This window comes from Somniosus microcephalus, chromosome 3, assembly GCF_052327205.1.
Source record: "Somniosus microcephalus isolate GS21.2 chromosome 3, FLI_Smic_1.0, whole genome shotgun sequence".
Classification (NCBI taxonomy): Eukaryota; Metazoa; Chordata; class Chondrichthyes; order Squaliformes; family Somniosidae; genus Somniosus; species Somniosus microcephalus.
This window is the reverse complement of record NC_140989.1, coordinates 296,895,746-296,915,911: the sequence shown is the minus strand read 5'-3', so window position 1 is coordinate 296,915,911 and position 20,166 is coordinate 296,895,746. Positions and strand designations below refer to the sequence as shown.

The following is a 20,166-nucleotide window of genomic DNA, read 5'->3' as shown; positions in this document are numbered from 1 at the left end:
CAACCTACCATCTTTTGGTTAACTCCATATACCGATTGTCTTCTGCTTGGAGGGCAGAACTGTACGTGTCTACTAGTTTAGCCCATGTAATGACAAAAATAAACAAACTAATGGAGATAAAAAAGTACATTCTGACTAACTAATAAAAAATACTCATGGCAATGATGTATATATATGTTATATTAGTATTTAACTTTAAACTCCTGGAAAAATGACTTGTAATTTAATATCCATCTTTGCTGGCAGTGGCCTCAGAATGTCAGAGCTGCAACATGCTCAGATACAGAAATAAAACAATGTTTTCCACAGGTGAACATGACTTGATGACAGAACCTTCATGCAGCCTTTTAATCCTAATTCAGCTGACTAGTGTTAATTTTAATTGGACATAATATAATTAAACTACTTCAACTTTGGTACAAGATGCAGAACTGATTAATGGGCAAACGAATGCCAGATGACAACAGCGCTGTTGCTTCTCCGACTCGGGAATTTGTTGGTCATTGAAGTGGAAGAGAGGATCCTTAGCTGGCAAACGTCAGTCAGAGTCAAGTTCAAATTTTAACAAATTGATGTGTGACTTCATAGATTCCCACTGATTCCTTGGCTTTCTCATCATAATCATTCCAGTCCTAAACAAAATAAAATGAAACACTAAATTATTCTAATACTTGATTAGCAAGTGTTATTTACACTTTTGCTTTCCAACTCCTATGGAATAGAATATGTAAGGAGCTCACCTTTTCCTGCAGGTTAACCTCACCAAATTGTGTGCCAGACTCGGCCCCTTCTGCTGCAAATCCAGCCTAAAGGCAGAGAATGAATTGCAGTTAATAGCTGAACAACATTTTAGAAGAATTACTGAACTTTCAGTGAAGCTTATACTGGGGCAGAGAATACACATCAATGGGCCAGATTTTGTCCTAAGCGACGCCAGCCGTTCATTACACTTGCCCAGAGACTTTCCATGGGATTTTGCACTGGAACTTAATGTGAGTAGAAAGCCATTTCAGCAGAGCGCTATCTACAGGGGATCTGGGACCTGTGTGAACCGGGAAAGCAACTGTGTATCTCCTTAACCAATCAGATTGAAGAATCGTTACTGGGGAGTGCAGGGTCTGATCCAGGAAGTGTCAGTTGAAATATTTAATGCCAAATCAGGTACAGAAAACAAAAGAGAGATAAGAGACAACATTTAAAAAAACATTTAAAAAAGTCTCCAACAATAATTAAAATCTGAAGGAATGAGACTCCGCGCCTGTAAAAGTTAATTTTCAATAACAGAGAGGTTGTTTGAAAAATGTACTTACACTGGAATGGACACGCCCTTATTCTGGTGAGTTTAGTGTGTATCTATGACGCAAGTACAGCAATTTCACACTGTTCTATGTATTTCAATGCCAAGTCTCTTGGTGAAATACCATTATAGTGCAGCTTTGGAGGAGCAGGGCAATTTGGCACTTCTTGGAAGTGGAGGTGTTGGGGTCAAGGTCAAGCGGTTTAAGGAGATGGTTGAAAAAAGAGTCTTGCATTATCTTTGCTCTCCAGGATGATCCTCGAGTGGTGGATGGTTTTGAAAGAGGTAAGTGAGGCCTGATCGAGCTTGACGTGGTCCATGTGGTGATGGATGGCTAAACCAGTTGTGCGTCAGATATGTTAAGGCTGCGCCCCTTGGACTTGAGGGAGCAAAGATGGGTACGTTCCAGCGGGAAAGACCAGGATAAGAGAGACTAAAGGTTTTGCTGGGGACATACATCAAAGGTGGAGGTGAGGGAGTGGTTGAGAAAAATCGATGACTTTAAACTCGATGGCTGCAGAAGTATTGTGGCAAATGGAAGACCAATGTGGGGAGTTTGAAACTGCAGCTGTAAGCTGGGGGCAGTTTTTTCCAGGATGCAGAAGGGTTGTAAGGGCGTAGGGGAATGTGGGTAGTAAGTAATAAAAGGAAGTGATTGGAGATGGTCTTGTCAATGATTCAGCCCATGAAAGTAGGGCAGCTATGGGAAATGGCAGGGTCGAGGGTATGGCCATGAATATGGGTAGGAGAGGTTTAGGGAGAACAGGAGGGTAGTGAAATCAGAGGAGTGGACAAGCAGAACTGAGTTTGGAATCCAAGAATGTCCCAGTCTGTTGTTCAACACAAGACAGGGCAATGCAATAATATAGATTCCTATAAGGAAGTCTCTTATTTACCTGTGGTTGAAAGTCCACTGGTTCCAATCCTCGACACTCAAAGTGTATTATAGTCTTAAATTTTTCACTGTCTTCAGCCTTAATATAAAAGAATTACAATTCGCAGAATCATTCTGTAAACAAATACATACAAGTAGAAGCAACATAATTCAAGAATTGTTTTAGGAAGAACAGCAGATACACATCCAAACAATACAGACCAATCACCCACACAAGAAAGCAAGTTTACAACATCGCAGAGCAGTAACATTTTGTATGGTTCATAAGCCCACTTACATTGTATGGCTTGATGGTGTCCTTCAGAATATCTAAAAACCAACACAAAAGAACACATTAAGGGTTTAAACTTTAATTATATTTAAATACAAAAATATAATTTTAATCACTGCAGTTGAAATATTCCATGCTGTAACAACTACATTATGGGTTTTGAAAATCACTGCACTGAACTACCAAATAATTCTGTAGCATCCAAATATTTGAACTAAATCGTGGCCAACAAGCATAATTAGTGCAGTTTTTGCTTTTTGGTCAGGATAATGAATGCTCTCCTTGTACAAAAGAATGGTTATGTGAGGCTGCAGCAATAGATTTTAATGGACAATTATTGAATTGTATATCTGGCAATCAGATATCAGCAATTGGGAGTGCCAACTGAGCCCAAGTAACAGTAGTGGTGAGAACACTGCTCTTAGCCAGTGCTCCTCAAGGTCAGAGATGCCCACTAGAAACCACAAGTAAATGTATTAAGTAACTGCTGCACAAAACACACATCTGCTCACAGATTAGCATAAGTAACAAGCTGATTAAAGGAGAAGGTAAGTGTCAATGACAATAATTTCAATATATAAATAATTCCTTCCACAGCCCCAACTAGAAGTACCATGGATACAAAATTTAATAATATTTTAGCTAGTAGGACGTAATCCTAGTCCTATTAGTGCTTTCTTGTCACACAGCCCTGCCATTTCAGATGTTTCCTTCCTTTTGGGAGTGAGTTTGCTGACATCAGCTGCAGGAGTGCCAATGAGCTGCTGCATAGGCAATTCCAGATTTATTTCTAGCCCTGGGATAACAACAACAACTTGTATTTATATAGCACTTTTAACGCAGTAAAATATCCCATGGCGCTTCACAGGACCATAATCAGACAAAATTTGACACTAAGCCACATAAGGAGATAAGGTTTTAAGGAGCATCTTAAAGAAGAGAGGTAAAGAGGCGGAGAGGTTTAGGGAGGGAATTCCAGAGCTTGGGGCCTAGACAGTTGAAGGAACAAACACCAATGGTGGGGCAAAGGAAATCAGGGATGCACAAGAGGCCAAAATTGGAGGAGCGCAGATATCTCTGAGGGTTGTAGGGCTGGAGGAAGTTAGAGACAGGAAGGGGCGAGGCCATGGAGGGATTTGAACTAAAGGATAAGGATTTTAAATTTGAGGCATTCCTGGACAAGGAGCCGATTGAGGTTAGGGGTGATGGGAGAACGGAACTTGGTGCGAGTTAGGATATGCGCAGCCGAGTTTTGGATGTGTCCAAGTTTACGAAGGGTGGCGGATGGAAGGCCGGCCAGGGGCGCATTGGAATCGTCAAGTCTGGAGGTAAGAAAGGCATGGATGCCGGTTTCAGCAACAGAGGCACTGAGGCAGAGATGGAGACAGGCAATAATGCAGTTTTGTGATGGAGAGGATATGGGGTTGGAAGCTCAGCTCAAGATCAAATAAGATGCTGATGTTGCAAACAGTCTGGTTCTGCCTCAGAAAGTGGCTGATAGGGAGGCACCCAAATACTGCTAAACACTCAGCTAGTACTGAATGTATACAACGTGGAAATCTCCTCAGCAACTAGCATCTAGAACTGAAAAGAATGCCCTGAGGCAACTCAAGTTCAAGGATGCTTCCACAGCCGATGTCAGTGGCACCCTGAACTGGGCATTTTTCACAAGAAGTTAAACAGCATTAAACCCGAGAATACTCCACAAAAGTCCTTTGCAAAGTTACTTGTTCTCTAGTGGCAGGGATTCAAGGTAGCCGTGAAACTGGTATGCTCTTCATAGAAATTTATGGCACAGAAGGAGGCCATTTGGCCCATCGTGTCTGTGCTGGCCAAAAAAGAGCTATCCAGCCTAATCCCACTTTCCAGCTCTTGGTCCGTAGCCTTGCAGTTAACGGCACTTCAAGTGCATATCCAAGTACTTTTTAAACGTGATGAGGGTTTCTGCCTCTAGCACCCTTCCAGGCAGTCAGTTCCAGACCCCCACCACCCTCTGGGTGAAAACATTTCTCCTCAACTCTACTCTAATCCTTCTACCAATGACTTTAAATCTATGCCCCCTGATTATTCATAGAAATGAAAAATATCAAAATTAGTATTTCTTTCCCCAAATCATTTTTACCATTGATGAGACACTTCATTTATATTTGATAATTCTGAAGAATTTCTAGGTCTTGTGATGTGGATTTTCAAGATACCCCAGGGTCTAAGCACGGGACATCATTGCCCACCACTCAGGTCACGGGCAGGCTAAGCTCTCAGCCCACTATATGGGCCAGCAAGCATAAAACCTTCCCCCAGACGCAAGACACAGCCAAACATTTAAATGTCATGATTGTGACTTTTGAACACAGCCTCCATAGCTGGCACACTGGCAGTTGTTTCAGTGTTGCTGCTCAGTGCTGACTTTGCTTTGCAAAATAAACAAAATGAATTCCCAGTACCAGCACCCTCATCACATTTAGATCTGGTTCTGGATCCCCAGCATAAATGTGCCATTAAAAAAAATTAAGCTTTTGTTCTCCAATTTTGGTGAGATTTTCAATTTGGGTAGGATGCAAACCAAAAACAAATGCTCAAGCAGAAAAGTGTTCAGACATTGACACACGTTTGCAAAATATTTTTAAAAAGCTCCTTTTCACAGTTGTCATCATTGCTAAAAATAGTCTCTTACCAATAAGGCTGATTTAAAGAGTGAAAAAATTTGAAAAGTGCAGCATAATTAAAGCAACACTGGCCACTGAAAATGAGTTAGCTTCCTCTACCAATTACCTACCAATGGAGTTCTCTCTCGAGCACAGCTTGCACTTCTGTATCATACTGGCACTTCCTCTCCCACCTTTGAGTGGGACACTGGCCTGTACAAAACAACAACAACTTGCATTTATGTGGCACCTTTTAACATAGAAAATGCCGTAAGGCACTTTATAGGGGGAGTGGAAAGAGAAGAGACCAATTAAGGGAACAGACGATAAACCACAGAGTGAGATATAAAGGAGGGGTGGGCGAAAACTTGGTTGAAAGGATGGGCTTTGAGAGAGAGAGAGAGAGGCGGAGTTTGGGAGGCAGTTCCAGGAAGCAATGCAAAGGCAGCTGAAGAGATCTGCCACCAGCGGTAGGATGAAAGGAAGGAAGATGTAGAAAAGGCCAGAATTAGAGGAGCAAAGAGTATGGGAGCAGCTATAAGGCTGGAGGAAGTTGCAAAGATAGGGTGGGGTGAGGCCAGGGAGGGATTTGAAGTTCAGGCCAAGTATTTTAAACTTAATGCGTTGCGAGACTGAAAGACAATCTGGGTTAGTGAGGATGGGGTTGTTGAATGAGTGGAAATTAGTGTGGAACACGATGCAGACATCTGCTTTTCGACCAGTTGGGAGTTTATGGAGAATGGAGGCCAATGAGGAATACATTAGTAAAAACAAGCCTAGCGGTGACAGAAACATTGGTAAGGGTTTCAGCAGCAGATTGGTTGAGGTAGAGGAGGAAATAAGCAGTCTGGGTAAAGGATAGGATGTTCTGGTTTGAATCTCAGTTCAGGGTTAAACAGGACACCAATGTTTTGCATGGACAGGTTCAAGTGAGTCGCAAGGGAGTGGAGTTTGTGGTGGGAGCCATAAATGATGTCTTCAACCTTCTCGATGTTAAGCTAGAGGAAATTCTGACTTAATGGGGGTAATTTTGACTTTGTGCAATAGTGTAAAAAGGGAGATAGCGAATCGGCAACCCGTCTCACATCTCTCCCCATTTTTATTTCCGTTGACTTCAATAGAAATAAAAAAGAAATCGGGCGGGAGATGTAAGCCGGGCGGCTGATTTGCTATCACCCATTTTACACTATCGCACAAAGTCAAAATTACCTTCCAATATCAGTAAGGTAGTCTGACAGCAGGTATTTCTTGAGGGGTCAAGAAAAATAGTGGAGCAGTACAGTTGGGTATCATCAGCATACATATGGAAGTTGACCCCTTGCCTGGAAAAGGTACCATTGAGGGGCTGCATGTATATGAAGAGGAGGAGGGGACAGATCCCTGGAATACATCAAAGGTAATGCTGCAGATGCAAAGAGAGAAAGCATTGCTGGAGAAGCACTGGCTGAATTTGGACAGGTAGGAGTAGAACCAAGCACAGCTATCCCAGAGAGCTACAAGCAAAGGCGATGCGGTGGAAGAGGATGGTGTGGGGCACCATGTCAAGCTCTGTGGAGAGGTCAAGGAATGATGATGCTGTCATAATCGCTGTCAAGGAGGATGTAATGTGAAAAATTGGCCACAAAGAAAAAAGGCTTGCATTTATATAGCGCCTTTCACAACCTCAAGATGTCCCAAAGCGCTTTACAGCCAATGAAGTATTTTTGAAGTATAGTCACTGTTGCGATGTAGGAAACACGGCAGCCAATTGCGCACAGCAAGCTCCCACAAACAGCAATGTGCTAATGACCAGATAATCTATTTTTGGTATGTTGATTGAGGGATAAATATTGGCTAGACAGTTTTTGTGTTTTGAGTAAGTCAGAAACCAAACTGGAGGAATTCAAAAAGTGAATTTTGGAACAGATGGGCATGGAGCTGGGTGGTGGTGGCTTGACTGAGGGCCTTAGAGAAAAAAAGCATGTTTGAGATGGGTTAATAGAGAAATTAGATGGGTGGAAGGTCATGATGGTAGTTTTGAAATAGAGAGGAATGTTGCCTGAGGAAAGTGGGGGCGGGGGGGGGGGGGGGGGGAGAGCTGTTAACAATTTCACTTAACATGGGGGAGTAGTGGGGGGGGGGGCTCAAAAGAGCAGGAAGTGGGTTTCTAAAAGAGATGAGCTTGTAGAGGGCAGAACAAGCAGAGAGAAACTGCAGAATGATGGGAATCAGGAGTGTGTGGAAGTGGAGAGAGTAAGAGGCAGGGAGGTTAGTGGTGGAGGTAGCCACATGGATGATCTCAATCTTGGAGATGCAGAAATCCATAAGCTCTTCATGCTTGGTATTGGAAGTAAGGCTGGAGGGGATGGAGAAAATTGGATTTCGGGAGATGATTGGTTATGGTGGTTACAGAGAGGAATGGTTATGGTGATTAGAGAGAGGAATGGTTATGGTGGTTACAGAGAGGAAGAATATTCTATCACCCATTAAATGGAGCAGGCTGAGAATTTGTAAACTGGGTGGAGGGGGAACACATCAGGTTTTCACCTTTATAAAACAGCAACCTGACCAATTAAGGTCCTATAACCAAATACATGGAACTTATACAGCTATTTAATTTTATTAATTAATGGGGAATGAGTAAAAGATGACATTCAAAATACAACTCACCATTAATGTGATATACTGCCATTTATCAGAAACTTCTCCACAATTCTGGCATTTCAACTATTGCAAAAGCATATAGAAATTAGTTGAGCACTAAAGAATAGTGCAATATAAATCATGAGTTATGCTACATTCAGGCAACTAGTACTATCCAGTATGTTAAGATTTAAGTTTTGTCTGGAGAGCTATGCGGCCCTACCTAACACCATTGTGGGAGCATTATCACTACAAGAACTGCAGTGGTTCAAGAGGAAAGCCCATGATCACCCTCTTCAGGTATGGGAAATAAGTAAGGCTTTGCCAGCATCGTCCGCATCCCAAGAATACTTTTTTAAGAGTGTTTATAAGATATAAAGATTAAAGATTGACCTCAAAATGGGTGATTTTCAGTATTATTTTAAGTGATGATTAGGATTTGGGGCCATACATTTCGTACAGTACACCAGCACAGGCTCACAAAATCAGAACTTGGTCATCAGCATGTGGAACTGGGGATTAGGGCTTAATGAAATCTGATACGGTATGGCTACAGCTCTACTAAACCTCATGCTTTTAAGCAAGCATGTAAAATCCCAGCAAAATCTATATCCATCTATAAATTAAAAATCTAACGACTGCACGCACTTCCTGCATCAACTTTTTCTAAATTCCTATTTTCAGATTTATTATGGAAACTGCCTATGGAAATAGTGCATGCTGTAACTACACCCTCCCACCTGTGGTGGCACTGCAGCACTTCGGTTTTGCATCTTGCTGAAAAGAAACTCCTGCTGCCCAACCACATCTACTGCTCTGCTTTCCAAGTATTATATAAAAATATAAGGACAGAATGTCTGATTCTAACATGGAAACTATCATCTGGTCCAATAATCTCCCACTCTCTATCTCCACATCAACTGAAAACTACTTGATTCCCATTTGTGCAATCCCACAGGCAATCAACAAATGATATTCTAAAAACGACAGCAAAATTCATTGTAAATAGCTGCAGTAACTTCCCTGCCACCTTAGTTAACCCAGAACTTTAGAACTAAAACATTAATTCTATACAGCTGTACTTTTCAAATGAATACATGCATAATGCAAACTTTAGTACGATAGCAAAATACTGCAGATGTTGGAAATCCGAAATAACAACAGAAAATGCTGGAAAAACTCAGGTGGTCAGGCAACATCCGTGGAGAGAAATTTGAGTTGACGTTTCGGGTCGAACCCTTCTTCAAAACTGGAAAGAAAAGAAAATAGATCGAAGGCAGGGCTGCGATCGGACAAAAGAAGTAAAAGAAACAAAAGTAGTAAAAGAGACAATAAAAGTTATTCGAAGCTAGACGAGATGGTAATAGGCTGAGATTAGGTGTGAAGTGTACTGGCAGGGCAAGAGATAGCTGCCAGGTGTGAGAGAGAAACAAAAGGGGGGGGGGGGGAAAGGAGTGGAAAAATTACATGAAAAAATGTGATGGGGCTGAGGTTATGATCTGAAATTGTTGAACTCGATATTGAGTCCGGAAGGCTGTAAAGTGCCTAATCGGAAGATGAGGTGCTGTTCCTCGAGTTTACGTTGAGCTTCCATGGAACAATACAAGAGGCCAAGGACAGTGAGGTCCGAGTGGGAATGGAGCGGTGAATTGAAATGACAGGCGACCGGAAGCTCGGGGTCCCCCTTACGGACTGAACGGAGGTGTTCCGCAAAGCGGTCACCCAATCTGCGTTTGGTCTCCCCAATGTAGAGGAGACCGCATCGTGACACTGGGGAGACCAAACGCAGATTGGGTGGCCACTTTGCGGAACACCTCCATTCAGTCCGTAAGGGTGACCCCGAGCTTCCAGTCGCCTGTCATTTTAATTCACCGCTCCATTCCCACTCGGACCTCACCGTCCTTGGCCTCTTGTATTGTTCCACGGAAGCTCAACGTAAACTCGAGGAACAGCACCTCATCTTCCGATTAGGCACTTTACAGCCTTCCGGACTCAATATCGAGTTCAACAATTTCAGATCATAACCTCGGCCCCTATCACATTTTTTCTTGTAATTTTTCCACTCCTTTCCCCCCCCTTTCCTTTTGTTTCTCTCACACACCTGGCAGCTCTCTCTTGCCCGGCCAGTGCACTTCACACCTAATCTCAGCCTATTACCATCGCGTCTAGCTTCGAATACCTTTTATTGTCTCTTTTACTACTTTTGTTTCTTTTACTTCTTTTGTCCAATCGCAGCCCTGCCTTCGATCTATTTTATTTTCTTTCCAGTTTTTAAGAAGGGTTCGACCCGAAACGTCAACTCAAATTTCTCTCCACGGATGTTGCCTGACCTGCTGAGTTTTTCCAGCATTTTCTGTTGTTATTTCATAATGCAAACTTGTTTTTATGTGGACTTGCTAGTATCTAGAAATCTTGCTTTCCTCATCCTCATTTTCTCCTTCTCGCTTATTGATGGTGACTCCTGCTGTATACAATTTGAGAAGCATCAGCAGCCCTCTAATATCTTACCCAACTGGCCATTCTTCATGTGCTGATCAACAGTGAAGGGCCCCACAGCTGAGACCAATTTTATCCTCATAGAATGTACACACATGCATACTTTCCAACGGGAGTTATTGGATAGCGATTAGAAGCAGAAACCCAGGCAGATTCCCCCCCCACTCTGGTCAACTGAGGCTAATTGTAAAGCCCCACCACTGCCCTGTCTGAGATCAATTAACTTGCCACAGACTAGGAATTGGAGCTAGAACCTTCTGGTCTGCTTGTCTCCATTGAATTATCTCCACTGAGTTATCAGAGGAAGCCCCATGGAAATGTTTTCCCCTTGATTTTCAATGATATCATTCATTTCTAAACTTTTGTGTGGGCAAGGTGTTACGATATGCTGGGGCAGCACAATTTTCTGTCCAATTAAATTAATGGACGGAAAATCAGGCAGGTGATACTTCATTTCCGATGTTTCTCTATTAGCTGTGCCCAGGTGATTCTTTACACTCTAGTCCAATTAGAGAAAACTATGCCCCATTGAGTCTTACATATCCACCTATTTTGTACCAATGCATAACTATTTGATATGATCAGATTTGTTCTGCCCCTGTAAGAGCACTGACCCAGGGTATTCTTTGTAGTATTGCTATAAGCCTAGTTTTGGACCATACAGTCCTATTTCTAGATAGATGTGCAGACAAAATTTAATTGTAAACACCATCACAATTTGTTTTTAAAGTAAATTTTCTATTTACATTTGTGCTTCATGATGCGGATGCCTCAATTACTAACATTATTAAAAGTATTCATTGAATACTCATCATCAGCAAAGTAAATTTCAAACCTCATCCCCTATTCTGCCCACTGTGCAGTTTTGAGCTTCTTTGCTGTCCAGCAGTGAGTTTAACAGAGTCAAAAAAGCTCTCAAAATCACCATTAACCATTTTGTTTATAAAACAGAAGTTTAGCAGTGGGAGTTAGTCACTGCAGGGGTTTGGGGCCCCCGGGTGTTCAGACACTAACTGGGCTCCTCTGGTGCACAGATACATCCACACAGCAGAGGGTGTTCGAACAGTACAATAGCAAAATACTGCGGATGCTGGAAATCTGAAATAACAGAAAACGCTAGAAAAACTCAGCAGGCCAGGCAGCATCCGTGGAGAGAGAAACAGAGTTAACGTTTCAGGTCGAAGACCTTTCGTCAGAACTGGAAAAAAGCAGGAAAAGGAACAGATTTTAAAGCAAGTTTAGGGGCTGGGAAATGGGGGAGGGGATGTTTGAACAAAAGGGAAGGTCTGTGATAGGATGGAAGGCAGGAGAAGTAAAGAGGCATTAAGAGATATTCAAGGCAAGAGGAGATGGTAATGGGACAGGTTAAGAAACAAAGGATGGCTCTAGATGGAGTGTGAATTGCGCTGGCAGAATGAAAGACAGCTGCCATGAGGGAGGGAAGAAAAAAAGGCACAAACAAAAAGTGTGGATAAAAAATATATATATATGATAGGGGCCGAGGTTATGATCTGAAATTGTTGAACTCTATGTTGAGTCCAGAGGGCTGTAAAGTGCCTAATCGAAAGATGAGGTGCTGTTCCTCGAGCTTACGCTCAGCTTCCGTGGAACAATGCAAGAGGCCGAGGACGGTGAGGTCTGAGTGGGCTCCCCTGGTGCACTGACACACAGCAGAGGGTGTTCGGACAGCTCCCCGGTGCACTGACACACAGTAGAGGGTGTTCGGACAGTAACTGGGCTCCCCTGGTGCACTGACACACAGCAGAGGGTGTTCGGACAGTAACTGGGCTCTCCTGGTGCACTGACACACAGCAGAGGGTGTTTGGACAGTAACTGGGCTCTCCTGGTGCACTGACACACACAGCAGAGGGTGTTCAGACAGTAACTGGGCTCCCCTGGTGCAGAGACACACAGCAGAAGGTGTTCAGACAGTAACTGGGCTCCCCTGGTGCACTGACACACAGCAGAGGGTGTTCGGACAGTAACTGGGCTCCCCTGGTGCACTGACACACAGCAGAAGGTGTTCAGACAGTAACTGGGCTCCCCTGGTGCACTGACACACAGCAGAGGGTGTTCAGACAGTAACTGGGCTCCCCTGGTGCAGAGACACACAGCAGAAGGTGTTCAGACAGTAACTGGGCTCCCCTGGTGCAGAGACACACAGCAGAAGGTGTTCAGAGAGTAACTGGGCTCCCCTGGTGCACTGACACACAGCAGAGGGTGTTCGGACAGTAACTGGGCTCCCCTGGTGCAGAGACACACAGCAGAAGGTGTTCGGACAGTAACTGGGCTCCCCTGGTGCAGAGACACACAGCAGAAGGTATTCGGACAGTAACTGGGCTCCCCTGGTGCACTGACACACAGCAGAAGGTGTTCGGACAGTAACTGGGCTCCCCTGGTGCACTGACACACAGCAGAGGGTGTTCGGACAGTAACTGGGCTCTCCTGGTGCACTGACACACAGCAGAGGGTGTTTGGACAGTAACTGGGCTCTCCTGGTGCACTGACACACACAGCAGAGGGTGTTCGGACAGTAACTGGGCTCCCCTGGTGCAGAGACACACAGCAGAAGGTATTCGGACAGTAACTGGGCTCCCCTGGTGCACTGACACACAGCAGGTGGTGTTCAGACAGTAACTGGGCTCCCCTGGTGCACTGACACACAGCAGAGGGTGTTCGGACAGTAACTGGGCTCCCCTGGTGCACTGACACACAGCAGAGGGTGTTCGGACAGTAACTGGGCTCCCCTGGTGCAGAGACACACAGCAGAGGGTGTTTGGACAGTAACTGGGCTCCCCTGGTGCACTGACACACAGCAGAGGGTGTTCGGACAGTAACTGGGCTCCCCTGGTGCAGAGACACACAGCAGGTGTTCGGACAGTAACTGGGCTCCCCTGGTGCACTGACACACAGCAGAAGGTGTTCGGACAGTAACTAGGCTCCCCTGGTGCACTGACACACAGCAGAGGGTGTTCGGACAGTAACTGGGCTCCCCTGGTGCACTGACACACAGCAGAGGGTGTTCGGACAGTAACTGGGCTCCCCTGGTGCACTGACACACAGCAGAGGGTGTTCGGACAGTAACTGGGCTCTCCTGGTGCACTGACACACAGCAGAGGGTGTTCGGACAGTAACTGGGCTCTCCTGGTGCACTGACACACAGCAGAGGGTGTTCGGACAGTAACTGGGCTCCCCTGGTGCACTGACACACAGCAGAAGGTGTTCGGACAGTAACTGGGCTCCCCTGGTGCACTGACACACAGCAGAGGGTGTTCGGACAGTAACTGGGCTCCCCTGGTGCACTGACACACAGCAGAGGGTGTTCGGACAGTAACTGGGCTCCCCTGGTGCACTGACACACAGCAGAGCAGCTCCACCTTCAGGAACCAGCGGAAATCCTTGCCGTCCGGCCGCACTTTGCTGATATTTTCCAAAGTCGCTTTAAACTGCAGCCCAAACTTCTGCAAAGAAGAGAGAGTAATCTGAAGATTAAAAAAAATCCTTGCCGGCACGGAATTAAAAGTAAAAATACAATAAACCTCCCAGACCGTCACTCACCACCATCTTGGGCTCGCCACAAATCAATTTACGGCCTGTCGGACTCAGTGATCACGACAACAGCCGCTGCCGCGGCGCCCCCTGGAGGTGGCAGAAACCGAGGGCAGGAGAGCCCAAACACCTGTTAGAAAACATCAGCAATTGTGTTTTAAGTCGGATGGGAAGTCCTATTCATTGCGATGAATTTAATATTTATGGATTAAAGGGGATCGTCAGCAATTCAGGAAGAGAAAGTCAAATGTCATTGAGCGAATTTTACGCAATGACTTTTTTTGTGCATGGGTACAGTACCGATTATGTCACTGGAGGAATAATCCAGAGAATTTGGGAATACTGTGCACAGTTCTGGACTCCCTTTTATAAAAAGGAGAAGGTTCAAAAAAGATTCACATGGATGTTACCAGAACTGAGAGTACATACTTATCAGGAAAAGTTGGGGCTCTTGAGAAAAAGAGAAGGCTAATAGAGGTCTTTAAGATTTGATTGGGTGGACATAGAGAAGATATTTCTGCTTGGGGGGGGGGGGGAAGAGACCAAAAGTAGGGGCATAAATATGAGTCACCAATACATCCAAAAGGAAATTCAGGAGAAACTTCTTAACCCAGAGAGTAAGAATGTGGAACTCACTACCACATGGAGTGGTTGAGGTGAATAGCATAGATGCATTTAAGGGGCAGCTAGAAAGGAATACAAGGATATGCCGATATAGTTAGGAAAGGGGTGGGAGGAGGCTTGTGTGGAGCATAAACACTGCATAGATCAGTTGGGCTGAATGGCCTGTTTCGGTGGCATAGACTATTTAATTCTATGTAACATGAGTTCAATTTCCCCATGGAAGTTTGAGAATTTGATTTTGTTTTTAAAACTGGAAATAAAAATCTGACATCAGTAAAAGTGATCATGAAGCTGTTGGACTGTTGCAAAAACCCAACTGGTGGGGTAAGCCATTTAGGACTGAGATGAGGAGGAATTTCTTCACCCAGAGTGTGGTGAACCTGTGGAATTCTCTACCACAGAAGGCAGTTGAGGCCAATTCATTAAATATATTCAAGGAGTTAGATATATTTCTTAAGGCTAAAGGGATCAAGGGATATGGGGAGAAAGCAGGGACAGGGTACTGAATTTGGATGATCAGCCATGATCTCATTAAATGGCAGAACAGGCTCGAGGGGCCGAATGGCCTACTCCTGCTCCTATCTTCTGTTTCTATGGTTCATCTTTTAATACTTATTTTCAAGCTAATTATCTTCCAAAGGAATGTATGAACTCTGCATCGCAGAGAATGGCACTTTCTAACCACCCGATGAAATTTTTTTTGCCAATGTTCCCTTGAATTATTTTTGTAGTTACTGTATCTTAAATTAGCAGCCTATTATCTCAGTGACTAGTGGAAACAATCGATTGCCTTAACATAACGCATCATAATTCTGAAGACCTCTATCAAGTAACCACTCAACCTTCCATTAAAGGAATACAGTGCTCCAATAAGACCGTGATGGCTTTATCCTGGAAAGTTTGTGATAAAAATGCAGCTTTCCTGTACACGCTCCAGTTAAATAATTCTTCCAGAAAAGCTTGCTATTCATTTTTTGTGCTCATGTTTTTGTCTTTTTTTTACCAAAGCCTCTGGTTTATGCTGGGGTTATGTTCCTTGGGCTATGCTGGCTCACGTATCTTACTCCAAGTGCCATTTTTCAAATAAAACAAGAGTGATCGTCAGGAGATCCAAGAAACAGAATCTCAGGCTGATTTCTCCATATCATAACCAAGGATTTCAGAAGCAAATTGTTGTCTCAACTTGCACATGACTGAAAACAGCTAAGTAGCCTTGAAGCATTTAAAAAAAAATAAAAGACCCTACTTCTCTCCACATATCCCTGCTACGACAACAGGTGCTGTTTTCATCACTTTAAAAAAATGAAAATCTCTCCTGTGCAGCCAAATACTCAGAAAAACTTTTATAGCTGCAATATTTTCCATAGTGAGTTATCAAAGATGAGCATCATAACTTTTTAGTATAAAATCTGGTAATTTAAGATTTTTAAAAGCAAGATGGCAAAAATCATGAACCCACTAAATAGCAGGTTTTTCTTTAATAAAATGTGATTTAAGAATGTACTGTTTCTTTTTAATACTGAAAGGTTTCATTTGTCTTCACAAATTTCACAGTCTTCCCTTTATTACGCAAGGGTACGAATTCCTCCATTTTCTGTCATAGAAACATAGAAGATAGGAGCAGGAGTAGGCCATTCGGCCCCTCAAGCCTGCTACGCCATTCAATGCGATCATGGCTGATCATCCAATTTCAGTACCAGGTCCCTGCTTTCTCTCCATACCCCTTGATCCCTTTAGCCTTAAGAAATATATCCAACTCCTTCTTGAATATATTTAATGAATTGGCCTCTACTGCCTTCCGTGGTAGAGAATTCCACAGGTTCACCACTCTCTGGATGATGAAATTCCTCCTCATTTCTGTCCTAAATGGCCTACCCCTTATCCTTAGACTGTGACCCCTGGTTCTGGACTCCACAACCATCGGGAACATCCTTCCTGCACCTAGTCTGTCCAGTCCTGTCAGAATTTTATAAGTTTCAATGAAATCCCCTCTCATTCTTCTAAACTCCAGCGAGTACAAGCCCAATCGTCCCAATCTCTCCTCATACGTCATTCCTGCCATCCCAGGTATCAGCCTGGTGAATCTTCGCTGAACTCCTTCCATGGCAAGAACATCCTTCCTCAGATAAGGCGACCAAAACTGCACACAATACTCAAGATGTGGTCTCACCAAGGCCCTGTACAACTGCAGCAAGACATCCTTGTTCCTGTACTCAAATCCTCTCGCTACGAAGGCCAACATACCATTTGCCTTCTTAACCGCCTGCTGCACCTGCATGCTTACCTTCAGCGACTGGTGCACAAAGACACCAAGGTCTCGTTGCACTTCCCTTTCACCCAATCTATTGCCATTCAGATAATAATATGCCTTCCTGTTTTTGCCACCAAAGTGGATAACCTCACATTTATCTACGTTATATTGCATCTGCTATGCTTTTGCCCAATCACCCAACCTGTCCAAATCATCCTGGAGTTTCTCGGCATCCTCCTCACAGCACACACGCCCACCCAGCTTTGTGCCGTCTGCAAATTTGGAGATATTACATCTAGTTCCCTTGTCCAGATCATTAATATATATTGTGAATAGCTGGGGTCCAAGGACCGATCCCTGCGGTACCCCACCAGTCACTGCCTGCCACTCGGAAAAAGACCCGTTTATTCCAACTCTTTGCTTTCTGTCTGCCAACCAGTTCTCTATCCAAGTCAATACCTTGCCCCCAATCCCATGTGCCTTAACTTTACACGATAATCTCTTATGCGGGACCTTATCAAAAGCCTTCTGAAAGTCCAAATACACCACATCCACTGGTTCTCCCTTATCTATTTTACCAGTTACATCCTCAAAAAATTCCAGTAGTCAAGCACGATTTACCTTTTGTAAATCCATGTTGACTTTGTCCGATCCTGTCACTGTTCTCCAAGTGCTCTGCTATTACATCTTTTATAATGGACTCTAGCATTTTCCCCACTACCGATGTCAGGCTTAACAGTCTGTAATTCCCCGTTTTCTCTCTACCACCTTTTTTGAATAGTGGGGTAACATTAGCTACCCTCCAATCCATGGGTACTGTTCCAGATTCCATCGAATGTTGGAAGATGATCAGCAATGCATCTACTATTTCTAGGGCCACTTCCTTAAGTACCCTAGGATGTAGATTATCAGGCCCTGGGGATTTATCGGCCTTCAATCTCATCAATTTCCCTAACACCATTTCCCTACAAATACTGATTTCTTTCAGTTCCTCCCTTTCATCAGACCCTATGTCCCCCGACATCTCTGGGAGGTTTTGTGTCCTCCTTTGTGAAGACAGAACCAAAATATGTATTTAATTGGTCTGCCATTTCTTTGTTCCCCATTATAAATTCCCCTGATTCTGACTGCAAGGGACCTACGCTTGACTTCACCAATCTTTTTCTCTTCACATATCTATAAAAGCTTTTACAGTCAGTTTTTATGTTCCCTGCAAGCTTACGCTCATATTCAATTTTCCCCTTCTTAATTAATCCCTTTGTCCTCCTTTGTTGAATCCTAAACTGCTCCCAGTCTTCAGGTTTACTGCTTTTTCTGGCCAATTTGTATGTCCTCTCCTTGGATCTTATGCTGTCCCTAATTTCCCTTGTTAGCCACGGTTGAGTCACCATTTTTGTTTTATTTTTATGCCAAACTGGGATGAACAAATTCTGTAGTTCATCCATGCGGTCTTTGAATGTTTACCATTACCTATCCACCGTCAACCCAATCAATCCTACCCAACTCGTGCCTTAGACCATCGTAGTTTCCTTTATTTAAATTCAGGACCCTAGTCTGAGTCAACTACTTCATTCTCCATCTTAATGAAGAATTTGATCATATTATGATCGCTCTGACCCGGGGGGCCTCGTACAACAAGATTGCTAATTAATCCTTTCTCGTTACATAATACCCAGTCTAAGATGGCCTGATCTCTGGTTGGTTCCTCGACATATTGGTCCAGGAAACCATCCCGTAAACACTCCAGGAATTCCTCCTCCACAGTATTGTTACTAATTTGGTTAGCCCAATCTATATGTAGATTAAAGTCACCCATGAGGACTGCTGTGCCCCTATTGCCCTGTCCTATTTTCCCCAGGCCGTACACTACCTTCAGCTATTGCACAGACCAGCACCTGCGAGCTTTACTCTCCGCCAACGACTAGGCAATGTTAAGTAGTGGCCCATGATTCACCCTCCCCACAGCTGGATTGCAGATTAAGAATTCAGCACCATATAGGAAAATCAAATCCTGCACAGTTAAGAGTCAAACATATCGCCCTACCATTAATCCCTTTTTAATATCCAGGATTATATCCAATTCACACGTATACAGTTACTAACGATCATCTTGTATTCAATATGGAGCCAACCTTCTTTGGCACGCCTTCCAAACTTTTATCAGCTTAAGTATTAGAGACTGATCAATTTCTCAACTATTTAAGCATTTAAAAACTACTAATGTATTATCTCTGAGCAATTCTAGAGGTAAAACTAGTTTTCTGGAACAGCTTGTGGTATACTATATTAAATTAGAAGATAAAACAGATGTACAATTGAAGCTACATTTCTTTTTTAATATAGTTATATAAATGAATGGCGGTGTTGTTCAGGGAAAAGAATCAAGTTTCATTCTATATAACATTTTTTGTCTAAACTCTATATCCATTTATGGTGGAGCCGAACCCAACATCATGATGTGCACTAATGGTCACGGTTGGAAAAAATGGATAATGTTGCAGTGCTTTGAGCACTGTATTAAAAACATCATGTCCACCATATCTATATCCATTTATATAAACCAGTCCGAGGTGACTCTCATAGTCCAGTCAAAAGAACAGAAAACGTCAAACAAATGAGCACAATTTATTTGTATTGTTCGATGTCAAATTTTGTTTGATTATGCTCCTGTGAAGCAACATGCGACCCTTTTAATGTTCTACGTTAAAGGCACTATATAAATAATTGTTGTATAAATTAGCTCCTATGGCATTAGGTACAGAACAAAAAAAGTAAATTCAAGAAATCTTTCAGCTAGATAGAACTGGTAAAATGTGCAGTGGCTTGAGCCATTACAAAAACAGCACACAATCCCTATCTTTCAATTTTTAAATTAAAATCATTATCTAAAGGCATCTGCATTACTTTAAATTTAGTGAAAGCAGCTGAGGTTTCCTTTGCCTCACTCCTTCTGTCTCAATTAGAATCATAGAATGGTTGAGCCCATGCCGAATCTCAGCTAGTCCTACTCCCCTGCCCTCTCCCATAGCCTTGCAATTTTTTCCCCTTCAGATACTTATCCAACTCCCTTTTGAAAGGTAAGATTGAGTCTGCCTCCACCACTTTTTCAGGCAGTGCATTCCAGATCTTAACCACTCGCTGCATAAAAAAGTTTTTTCTTACGTCGCCTTTGGTTCTTTTGCCAATCACCTTAAATCTGTGTTCTCTGGTTCTCGACCCTTCTGCCAATGGGAACAGTTTCTCTCTCTCTACTCTGTCCAGACCCCTCATGATTTTGAACACCTCTATCAAATCTCCTCTGCTCTAAGCAGAACAACCCCAGCTTCTCCAGTCTATCAATGTAACTGAAATCCCTCATTCCTGAAATCATTCTCGTAAATCTTTTCTGCACCTTCTCTAAGGCCTTCACATCCTTGCTAAAGTGTGGTGACCAGAATTGGACACAGCACTCCAGTTAGGACCAAACCAGTGTTTTATACAGGTTCATCATAATGTCCACACTTTTGCACTCTATAC

At 43.3% G+C, this 20,166-nt stretch overlaps 1 protein-coding gene across 3 annotated transcripts; it reads right to left on the bottom strand.

The window, feature by feature from the left end:
• Positions 1-162: 162 nt before the first annotated feature.
• Positions 163-13,892, bottom strand: czib (CXXC motif containing zinc binding protein). Of its 3 annotated transcripts, XM_085982806.1 has the most exons (8): positions 13,785-13,892; positions 13,604-13,687; positions 7,758-7,814; positions 5,240-5,321; positions 2,470-2,501; positions 2,194-2,271; positions 741-806; positions 163-632 (listed from the first exon to the last, which is right to left on the bottom strand). In XM_085982806.1, exons 1-8 carry the CDS (start codon positions 13,788-13,790, stop codon positions 555-557), a joined length of 483 nt encoding a protein of 160 aa, XP_085838932.1. In that variant the 5' UTR covers positions 13,791-13,892; the 3' UTR covers positions 163-554. The 3 variants fall into 3 exon arrangements, with proteins under 3 accessions (XP_085838932.1, XP_085838933.1, XP_085838934.1); XM_085982807.1 differs by lacking the exon at positions 7,758-7,814; XM_085982808.1 differs by lacking the exon at positions 13,604-13,687 and having other exon boundaries at positions 13,785-13,874.
• Between the last annotated feature and the right edge of the window lie 6,274 nt (positions 13,893-20,166).